A 12094-nucleotide genomic window follows, 5' to 3' on the forward strand; every position below is an offset into this window, starting at 1 on the left:
AGATGCCCTGCAACGCATCTCATCCACATCCCGCACCTCCGCCCTCAGACCCAACCCCTCCAACCGCAACAAGGACAGAACGCCCGTGGTGCTCACCTTCCACCCTACCAACCTTCGCATAAACCAAATCATCCGCCGACATTTCCGCCACCTCCAAACAGACCCCACCACCAGGGATATATTTCCCTCCCCACTCCTCTCCGCCTTCCGCAAATACCGTTCCCTCCGTGACTACCTGGTCAGGTCCACGCCCCCCTACGACCCACCCTCCCATCCTGACACTTTCCCCTGCCACCGCAGGAACTGTAAAACCTGCGCCCACACCTCCTCCCTCACCTCTATCCAAGGCCCCAAAGGAGCTTTCCACATCCATCAAAGTTTTACCTGCACATCCACTAATATCATCTATTGTATCCGTTGCTCCCGATGCGGTCTCCTCTACATTGGGGAGACTGGGCGCCTCCTAGCAGAGCGCTTTAGGGAACATCTCCGAGACACCCGCACCAATCAACCAAATCGCCCAGTGGCTCAGCATTTCAACTCCCCCTCCCACTCTGCCAAGGATATGGAGGTGCTGGGCCTCCTCCACCGCCGCTCCCTCACCACCAGACGCCTGGAGGAAGAACGCCTCATCTTCCGCCTCGGAACACTTCAACCCCAGGGCATCAATGTGGATTTCAACAGTTTCCTCATTTCCCCTTCCCCCACCTCATCCTAGCTTCTAACCTCCAGCAACTCGATCCCCTGACCTGTCCGGACTTGTCCGACCTGCCCAGCTCCTTTTCCACCTATCCACTCCACCCTCTCCTCCCTGACCTATCACCTTCATCTCCTTCCCCACTGACCTATTGTACTCTATGCCACTCTCTCCCCACCCCCACCCTCCTCTAGCTTATCTCTCCACGCTTCAGGCTCTCTGCCTTTATTCCTGATGAAGGGCTTTTGCCCGAAATGTCGATTTTGCCTGTCCTCGGATGCTGCCTGAATTGCTGTGCTCTTCCAGCACCACTGATCCAGAAGATAGAAGGTGGTGGAGTCTGGTACAATTACAATATATAAAATGCATCTGAATGGGTGGGGGAATAGGAAGGGTTTGGAAGAATATGGGACAAGTGCTAGAAAGTGGGACTAGATTAATTTAGGAGATCTGGTAAGCATGTACATGTTGACTTAATGGTCTGTTTCTGTGTTGTATATCTCTATGACTCTATGGCTCTACAGGAGTAAGGAAGTCTTGCTGCAGCTGTAGAGGCTTGGTGAGACTAATCTCAGGGTATGTGTGTAGTTTGGTCTCTTTGCTTGTGAGAAGGTATACTTGCCAGAAGAAATGCATCAAAGGTTCACCAGACTGATTCCTGGGATGGCAATTTTGATATATAAGGAGAGATTGGACCAACTGTGCATGTTGAAAGTTAGAAGAAAGAGAGGAGATCTCATTGAAAATGTGTAAAGTTCTGACAGAACTGGATGGACTGTATGCAGGGATGTTACTTCCCCTGGTTGAGGTCTTTAGAATAAAGGGGTCATTGTCTCAGAATAATGAGTGGGCCATCTTGGACTGAGATGAGAAGAAATGTCTTCACTCAGAAGCTAGTGAACCTGTGGAATTCTCGACTGCATAATGTTGTGGATGCCAAATCACTGAATATATTTAAGAAAGAAATAGATTTCTGGGGGCTAAAGATGTCAAGAAGTATGGAGAGATAGTGGGAATAAGATGTTAAGATAGAGGGGAAGATGTTAAGATAGAGGATCAGTCATGATCATGTTGAATGGTGGAGCAGGCTCAATGGGCTACTTGTGCCTCTATTTTCTACGTCTATGTTTCTACATTAATCTTTATAATTCTCTTCCATAGCAAGCAATGGAGGCTGTGTCATTGAATATAATCAAAACTGAATGGATTTCTGATTGAAAAGGGAACCTGGGATGATGGTGGCAAGCAGCAAAGTGCCATTCAGATCAGCCATTGACTGGCAGCGCAGGATTATTGGGCCAATGGCCAACATGTTGAATGGCTGTCCCTTGCTACTACATGTTACAGTGTAATATTTCAATTCTCCATTAGGAAACTATAAGAGGAAAAGGTGATAAGAAAAACAGTGCTGTTTCGAAATCAAGAACAAGTGCGAAATTGAAAACACCAGACAGTAGTAAGTGCAGTAATTGTCTTAGAAAGTCATGTGCCAACCTACTATGCTTCACATGGCCTGAGGCTTTGTACCCAGTGTTTGATCAATTACAATGAATCCTCACCATATTCTAAGTATTGTGAGTTATGAAATAACTGCAATAATGATGCTAACATTATGGATAAATGAAACAGATGGCACTAACATTCAGGGAATTCAAAATGGGCATTAGCCTTCAGCATCTGATGCAACATCTGTCACTGAATTTGACAAAGACATGATATGAACAAAGCAATAAACAAGGTCGGCACAGAGAAACTGCCAATGAGGTGGTTATGTAGTCCAAAGAAGAAACTGAAGTATCCCATGAGAGTATCAAAAACCCAAGAGTTCTTAATTCCCAAAATGAAGTTGAAAAGACCCTAATTTAGGTCAACAATTATCTGAAAGCAGTAGAATTCTTGTTAGTGCACAGGAGGCACTTGAAACCTGTCTTTGGCAAAAGAAGGATCCTTTCTTTCCCATGTACAATTTTCCAAGTTACAAATTAGGAACTTAACCATACTAATTAGATGAAATACAGATCAAGGAAAACCCTACAGATGAAACCTATTTCATACTTTACAATTTGAACTAATAAAATCACACAATTATGTTTTACATAGTGATTCTGATGCTGTTTCAGTTGGCTGGCTTAGCTGCATTTGTATTTATACACATGAAATGATTAACATAAGAAGCACAAAAACACCAAGAATGGAACAAATGATTTGTCAAAAATGTAGAAAAGAGCAAGTTAATAGGCAAAGTTAATGGAAGAGACATTTCTCTCACCCAGTGCAGCTCCTCTGTTTGTAGTCTGGGACTTGGGCTTTACTTCACTCCCAATAGCTGCACATCTTTGAAGACATTGTGTTCCTGTGAAACAACGTTACGTATGTGCCATAGAGATCCATTACTTAGATTACTTACAGTGTGGAAGCAGGCCTTCGGCCCAACAAGTCCACACCGACCCGCCGAAGCGCAACCCACCCAGACCCATTCCCCTACATTTACCCCTTCACCTAACACTACGGGCAATTTAGCATGGCCAATTCACCTAACCTGCACATTTTCTTTTGGACTGTGGGAGGAAACCAAAGCACCCGGAGGAAACCCACACAGACACGGGGAGAATGTGCAAACTCCACACAGTTGCCTGAGGTGGGAATTGAACCCGTGTCTCTGGCGCTAACCACTGCTGCCCCTGCATTTTCACCTGCTTTTCCGAGAACACAGCATAAGAACCTGTGTCACTGATAACAAACATCCAAAAAATACACACAGCAACAGAATAGAGTAAAAAGATGTAGGAACAGAGGGATCAAATTAAATGGAATTCTTCTCAGAATTTCATATGCTTATGGACTAAATAACTGGGTTAATATCTGAGCTAAATATTAATTGGGGAAGGGTTTTTTAAAAATGCTTTCAAGGAATGTGGGTGTTTAATGTCCATCCCTAATCACTCTTGAGGAGCTGATGGTGAGCTGCATTCTTGAAATACACAGCTGTTGTCCATTTGGGATATGACAATTTGCGGGATACAGTGGTGTTAGGAAGGGAGATCCAGGACTTTTACCCAGCGACAGTGATAGAATGGTGATATAGTTCCTAGCTAGGGTGCGTGGCTTAGAGGTGAAATTGCAGGTGGCAGTTTTAGCTCAGTGAGTTGGGGTTGGGGAATGTGGTGTGAGAATCAGAAAGGGATGGGTGAAGCCTGAGCTCAGACATTGTATCTGCTGATGTTGGTCAGTCAGGGTTGGACATCAGCAAGTGACATCTCCTTAAGTGGAGACTTGAAAATCACCTCAATACAAAACTGGACCAACAAAAGCTATAAATCCCCCACAAGCAAAATCTCTTTAATAATCTTGGAAATAACTGAGGAGAATGGTGAGAGCCCATCTAAAACAACCCTCACGAATTCACAAGTAACAACATCAAGGTTGAAATTTGCAATGCAAAAGAAATGAGCAATAAATTCTTCCAATCATAGAATTCCTACAGTGTGGAAGCAAGCCATTCAGTCCACTATAAAAAGCATTCCACCCAGACCCACCCCCTTCCCTGTAACCCTGCATGTCTCATGGTTAATCCACCTAGCCTGCACATCCCCGGGCACTGTGGGCAATTTAGTGTGGCCAATCCACCTGACCTGCACATCTTTGAATTGTGGGAGGAAACAGGAGCACCCGGAGGAAACGTACGCAGACACAGGGAGAATATGCAAACTCCACACAGACAATTGCCCGGGGCTGGAATCAAATCTAGGTGGTTGATGCTGTAAGGCAACAGTGTTAACCACTGAGCAATCATGCCACCCAAGTCATGAGAGATCAGATCATTAGAATGGGAAAAACAAATGATTAATTTATTGCGATAGTGTGTGTTTGCATTCTTAAGTATTCTTGTTTTCCAGCAAATTTGATAGTTACCAATGAATCAGACTCTTTTTTTTCACAGTTTTATTTGCACTGATAACAGAGGCAGTTCTCACAAACTGACCAAGTCTCTCATGGACTGGAATTGTCACAAGTAGGACACACTTGTTCCCTTAATAGTGAAATACAATGCAGAAAAGTAAAGGGATTTACATGACTCCAGAAAACCAAATTACCAATGGTTCTAGGCTGCTGGAACTCATTAATTTCACAGCTTTCGCAATTCTTTGAAAATTCCTGTGGAGCAATTTGTACTTTTTGGATTATCTTTCAGAGAAAGCAAAAGGTAAAAGAGACATGGATTCAAGGATTTCAATGGATATCACACCAAAGCATCTCTTTGTTGAGTTTAAGTTACACCTGCAGCAGTGGTTGACACGAGCAGATGCAGAAAATGAAATATACATGAAGAATACTATGTTCAGTCTATTCAATGATGCATAAAATGCAACCATTGAAATGCATTTAAAAGTTTGAAATTCAGCATTAAAAATAATTGTCATTATTTTCAACCTGCCTATTCTGTTGTTTAATTTTTTCTGAGATTTATATTTATTTTGAGATTCAAAGTTTGTGTTTCTGGCCACTTAACCAGAATGTGGAAGTTTACATTTGTGTCACTTGACCCATAATTGAAGACAAGGTTTGGTTAGCTCAGTTGGCTGAACAGCCTGAGTAGCCTCTCTCTAATGAGAAAGCAGCCCAAAGGATCAACTGGGATTATAGTGAGTAAATCTGGGCTGCTATGCCTGACTTGCTGACATTTTGAAATGGAGGGTGCAGTCTGCAGAGGGATGTAAAAAAGTTAAGAGAATGGACAAAAGCTTGGCACATGGAATATAATGTGAGGTTATACATTTTGGCAGGAGCCCTGAAGAAAGGTTACACTTAAAACGTTGATTTCTCCACCTCCTGATGCTGCCTGGCTTGCTGTGTTCTTCCAGCCTCCTGCTTGTCTACCTAGGAAATATATCAGAGCTGAATATTACCTAAATTAGGAAGACTGCAGAAAGCGACAGCAGAAAGGGATTTTGGATTCCTTATGCATAAATCACAACAAGCTAGCATTCAAGCTCAGTGAGTAAAAGAGAAGTCAAATGAAATGTTGGGCCTTTATTTCAAAGGGAATGAAATAGAAGAAGCAGGAGGTCCTGCTAAAACTATACATGGTACTAATTAGATCACACCTGGAATACTATGAACAGTTTTGGTCCCCTTATCGAAGGAAAGAAAAGATGGTTAAGAAAGCAAACGTAATGTTGTCATTTATCTCAAGAGGATTGGAATGTAAAAGCAGCGATGTGCTACTGAGACTTTATAAAGCTCTGGTTAGGCCCCATTTAGAATACAGTGTCCAGTTTTGGGCCCCACACCTCAGAAAGGACATACTGGCACTGGAGTGTGTCCAGTGGAGATTCACACGGATGATCCCTGGAATGGTAGGCCTAACATACGATGAATGACTGAGGATCCTGGGATTGTATTCATTAAGAGGAGATCTAATAGAAACTTACAAGATAATGTACGGCTTAGAAGGGGTGGATGCTGGGAATTTGATTCTGTCAGGTGGGGATACTAGGATCCGTGGGCACAGCCTTAGAATTAGAGGGGGTCAATTTAAAATGGAAATGAGGAGACATTTCTTCAGCCAGAGAGTGGTGGGCTTGTGGAATTCATCGCCACAGAGCTCAGTGGAGGCTGGGACGTTGAATATCTTCAAGGCAGAGATTGATAATTTCTTAATCTCGCAAGGAATTAAGGGATACGGGAAGAGTGCGGGTAAGTGGCATTGAAATGCCCATCAGCCATGATTGAATGGCAGAGTGGACTCGATAGACCGAATGACCTTACTTCCACTCCTATGTCTTATGGTCTTATAGTCTTATATAGTACCATTGGAGACTGTCCAGAAAAGGTTCACTGGGCAGATACCAGGTATGGAGGGATTGGCTTCTGTGCAGAAGTTGAGTAGGTCAGGATTGTACTCATTAGAATGAGAGGGAGTTGTATTGAAAAATACAATATTCTTAGGGACCTGACAGGGTAGATGCCGAGAGATTATTTCCCCTTGTGGGATAGTCTACAACCAGAGGACATCATCTTAGAGTAAGGGATTGCCAGTTTAAGAAGGAGATAAGAAGGAATTTCTTTTCTCAGAGGGTAGTAAATCTGTGGAATTCTTTATGACAAAAAGTTGTCTAGGTTGGGTTGTTAAGGGTATTCAAAATCAAGGTAGCCAGATATTTACTCAGTAAGGTATACAGGGCTATGGAGGTGAGGCAGGAAACCCATGGACCCAAATCCATGACCACTAACATCTAGAAGGACAAGGGTGGTAGACACATGGGAACACTATTACCCGCAAGTTCCCCTCCAAATCACTAACCATCCAGACTTGTAAATACATTATCAATCCTTCAGTGTTACTGGGTCAAACTCCTGTAACTCCCTCCCTAATGACTCTGTGGGGAGAGACTTTGAGGTTCTCTGGGGCAGAGGGATCTGGGTGTCCTCGTTCATGAGTCACAGAAAACTAGCATGCAGGTTCAGCAGATAATAAAGACAGTGAATGAAATGTTGGCTTTTATACCTAAGGGAACAGAATATAAAGGTAAGGAAGTATTGTTGCAACTATACAAGGCATTGGTGAGACCGCATCTGGAGTATCGTGCACAGTTTTGGTCTCCTTATTACAAGAAAATTGCAGTGATATTGGAGGCAGTTCAGAGTAGGTTCACTATATTGATCCCAGAAATGAGGGGTTTGTCATATGATGAGAAATTGTGGAATTTAGGAGAATGAGGGGAGATCAAATTGAGGTATTCAAGATGATAAAATACACATGGAGTGGATGCTTCCTCTTGTGGGACATTCTAGGATGACAGGTCATAGTCTCAGGGTAAGGGGGAGCAAATTTAAAACAGAATTAAGGAGAAACTACTTCTCCCAAAGGGTTGTGAATCTGCGGAATTCGCTACGTCAAAGTGCTGTGGATGCTGGGACAGTGAGTAAATATAAGGAGGAGTTAGACAGATTATTAATTAGTAATAGGTTGAAAAGTTATGGGGAAGAAGGCAGGAAAATGAGGGTGAGAAGCATTTCAGCCATGATCGAATGGAGGAGTGGACTTGATGTGCCAAATGGCCTAATTCTGCTCCTATATCATATGAACATATAAACTTATGAATGTGGACTGTAGTGGTTCAAGAAGGCACCTTCTCAAAGACAACTAAGGACAGGTAATAAATCTTGGCTCAGCCAGTGACATCCACGTGCAGTTGACAATCAGAAGACCCAATGGGCCAAATGGCCTACTTCTGCTTCTTATAGTCATATGTGGCAATACTGTGCATTCCTCAACCGGAGGAATTGGCATTGAGTATGATGGATTCTGGGCCTCCAATACACTCCCCACATCCTGGGATGCCTCCAGCTGTAATGCCTTGACGTAGAGGTTGTTTGGCAGCCAGTGGATGTTGCAGCTGGTCCTGGGCTTGCTGATGCATTTATTCTTCCTCAATTTCAATGTACCATCACTGTACCACAGTGACAATGACCCCAGCTACATTCATCCAATGAAACTATATAGGGAATATATGAAACAGGACAAGTCTTTAGTAATGGGAGCAGTCAACATTTGCATCACTCATACATGACATTTTAGCATTGTCTCCATTCAGCCCGACAAGGAGAAATGCTTCCAACATTCTCTTGAAGCTGTGTGTCTGTCTGTCTGTGTGACTGCCTCTGTGTGTGCGTGTGTGTGTGTATCTGTGTCTGTGTGTGTGTGTGTGTATATGTATGTTCATGCACAGCAACTGGCATTGTGGCATTGTCTCCTGGTTCTGGAAGTCGCTGCTGCACACTGGCCTTGGAGTCCCATGCAGCCAATAAAAAAGTTAGAGGGAATGCTGAATGCTTCTACATGGAACTTTAGGGTAGGAACCTTATTCCAATGTAGCACAAGGCGTGTTATGTCAAGAGAGAGGATGATTGTAAATGCAGTAGGGTTACCAATACTATGCTCCCCCAAATCCCCAGAAAGGCAGTATTGCATACAAAATCATGGTGGTGAATACTTACAGTTAAAGGTGAGAGGACATCAGCTCTGTGACCTTGAATAGTCTGTCAGGTCTTGAATTGTCTTTGTGAATTGTAGCCTGCAGGTGAGACTTTTAAGGCCACCTGTGATTACCTCTGCTTCTCAGAGGTGACAGTGATCAAGATGCAATAACCAATGACATGGGAAGATTACTTGGGACCAGGATTGGTATCCCATCAGTTGGACACTGTGGGGTTTCACCTGCAGGGGACTATGATTACAGATGACTTTAATTTGAACTGTGTAAGTGCTTCATTCATGCAAATTTCTCTTGAAGGGCCTCACATTGCTCACAAGTAAGAGTTCATGCTTAGAAAAAAATAAAACACTTACATTGTGTGCTCCAGGTGTGTTCACAACTATTTGCATTTCCATCAGGTATTTATGGTGGGGGGGTATGGGAGATAGTGCAGGTTGCACATGGCACAGGGAGTCACAGGTTCCATCTGGTAAACCATTAATTTGCATGTTGCTTTCTTCCCTGCCTTCCCTGCAAGCCATCAACACTGAACTTCCCACACACCACTTTGAATTACAAGTTCACTTCCCAACATTATCCCCTGAGCCCCACCCTACAGCTTAACAGAGGGATAATGGAGCGATATTACATTGAAAACTTGTCAGTCTCTGAAACAGAAGTATGCCTTTTAGATATAAAAGAGACAAAGTTGTGAAGAGAAACTGATATAGTCAGCAGATAATGCTCTGTGTAAGTAGCCATCCCCACAAGGACCACAAAATTAAGATGCACAAGAGCTTTGCAAAATACTGTGAGATCATAAGGGGAGAATTTACAAGATCTGCATTAAGGCACACTGAACTAGTTTGTACTGTGAGAACATTAGACAGGGCAGAACTGTAAAGGAGTGCAGCTCATCTTCCTACACATAAATTATTGGAAGGAAAAATAATCAACTCCTGTATCGATATATCATTCAACTCATTCAGTTTTCCATGTGTTTACTGTACTGAGACATTGCAGACACTCTGCTCCCGCTCCCGCTCCCGCTCCCGCTCCCATTTCCAGCCTCTGCTTTTCCATTTCTCTGTCTCCTCCGCCTTTTACTAATCCTTTGATCTCCAAAGACTATTATTTAGCTCCAGCTGCCTGGAGTGCAGTGGAGTGTGAGATCCTCCTACTGTGATCACTGAGTTAAAACAGCTGAATGGGTTGCAGGCCAAAGCACAAGTTGTGACTATGATGTAAGTTGGTTCTGCTGTAACATGTGTTTCTTCAATGCAAATTGGCTTTAAACACGATGAAGTATTTCAACCATTGTTTATAGAATGCAAACTTTCCTTAACTGAATGGGCTAAACCATGATTCTGGCCCCATTAGTTTAAATGGTGTGTTTATTGCAAGGCTTTCTTATAAAGAGAGATTGCACAAGAATGAAATGATTGCATTACATCAGAAGCGACTGTACTCTCCACTTGCCTGGATGCTGGGTAAATGCACCTCCAACAACCCTCAAGAAGCTCAATGCCATTCAGAACAAGGTAGCTAAGTTGCCTGCAGGGCCAGTGCAACCATGAAGGCAACATGGCTGTTGCCTAGGGTTGAAAATGTGTTGCTGGAAAAGCGCAGCAGGCCAGACAGCATCCAAGGAGCAGGAGAATCGACGTTTCGGGAATAAGCCCTTCTTCAGGAATGTTGTCTTGGGTACCAAGATGTGATGGGAAGGGACTGCAGCCATGACGTTATAGCCACTATGCCAGGGACTGCAGCCATGGCGTTATAGCCACTACGCCAGGGGCTGCTGTTATGGTGTTATGGCCACTACGCCAGAGACTGCCGCTATGGCGTTATAGCCACTATGCCAAGGAATGCCGCTATGGTGTTATAACCACTACGCCAGAGACTACCGCTATGGCATTATAGCCACTACGCCAAGGAATGCCGCTATGGAGTTATAGCTACTACGCCAGAGACTGCCGCTATTGTGTTATAGCCACTACGCCAGGGACTGTCGCTGTGGCATTATGGCCACTACGCCAGAGACTGCAGCCATGGCATTATAGCCACAATGCCAGGGACTGCCGCTATGGTGTTATAGCCACTACGCCAGTTACTGCCGATATGGCGTTATGGCCACTACGCCAGTTACTGCCGCTATGGTGTTATAGTCACTACGCCAGATACTGCCACCATGGCGTTATAGCCACTATGCCAGGTACTGCCGCTATGGCATTTTGGCCACTACGCCAGGGACTGCCGCTATGGCATTATAGCCACTACGCCAGGGACTGCCGGTATGGGGTTATAGCCACTAAGCCAGACACTGCCACTATGGCGTTATGGTCACTAAGCCGGAGACTGCCACTGTGGCATTATGGCCACTACACCAGGGACTGCTGCTATGGGGTTATAGCCACTACACCAGGTACTGCCACTATGGCGTTATAGCCACTACGCCAGGGACTTCAGCCATGTTGTTATAGTCACTACGACAGGGACTGCCGCTATGGCATTATAGCCACTACGCCAGAAAGTTCATCCATGTTGTTATTGCCACTACGCCAGCGACTGCTGCTATGGCATTATAGCCACTACGCCAGGGACCGCCGCTATGGTGTTATAGCCACTACGCCAGGGACCGCCGCTATGGTGTTATAGCCACTAAGCCAGGGAATGCCGCTATGGTGTTATAGCCACTACGCCAGGGAATGCCGCTATGGCCTTATAGCCACTATGCCAGGGAATGCCGCTATGGCCTTATAGCCACTATGCCAGGGACTGCCGCTATGGCCTTATAGCCACTATGCCAGGGACTGCCGCTATGGCGTTATAGCCACTATGCCAGGGACTGCTGCTATGGTGTTATGGCCACTACGCCAGGGCCTGCAGCTATAGTATTATAGCCACTATGCCAGGGACTGCCACCATGATGTTATAACCACTACACCAGGGAATGCCGCTATGGCATTATGGCCACTATGCCAGGGACTGCCGCTATGGTGTTATAATCACTATGCCAGGGACTGCAGCCATAGTGTTATGACCTCAGTGCCATGGCGAAAGACTGAAGTGTCTGAAATCTTGAAGTGGATTTGCCAATCTGCCAGGAGTTAGTATTTTCTTTGCAGCCACACGTGCTTCTATTGTGCCACTGGTTTTGATATCTTGACAACAGCTCACATCCAATTGTAGCCCATTTTCAGCTGCCTTCTTCCTTCATTGATCACCTGCAGAGCTTTAGTTGTAAACCCTGGGATCCATTTCCTGCTGCCACTCATGTTTTTCTTATTGTGCTTTTGGTTTCGATACTGTGTCAGACCCACCTGCTCCTAGGTGCCACACCCTTTAGTCCAATCTGCCTTCCTTCAGTGATCACACTAGGAGCACCTCACACTCCTGTACTGTACACACCAGTCTG

General features: G+C 44.5%; 1 protein-coding gene across 2 annotated transcripts in view; it reads left to right on the plus strand.

Moving 5' to 3' along the window:
• LOC122562469 (leucine-rich repeat-containing protein 43-like) overlaps positions 1-5101 on the plus strand; it is a 47987-nt gene extending 42886 nt beyond the window's left edge. For both annotated transcript variants that reach the window (XM_088000310.1, XM_043715309.2), the window contains 2 exons: positions 2069-2153; positions 4890-5101. In XM_088000310.1, coding sequence (XP_087856436.1) covers positions 2069-2153; positions 4890-5059 — 255 coding nt within the window. In that variant the 3' untranslated portion in view covers positions 5060-5101. The remainder of the gene's footprint in view (positions 1-2068; positions 2154-4889) is intronic.
• Positions 5102-12094: the final 6993 nt, after the last annotated feature.

This window comes from Chiloscyllium plagiosum, unplaced genomic scaffold, assembly GCF_037043375.1.
Source record: "Chiloscyllium plagiosum isolate Xiang-an unplaced genomic scaffold, Cpla_swu_hap1 HiC_scaffold_24, whole genome shotgun sequence".
NCBI classification, from domain to species: Eukaryota; Metazoa; Chordata; class Chondrichthyes; order Orectolobiformes; family Hemiscylliidae; genus Chiloscyllium; species Chiloscyllium plagiosum.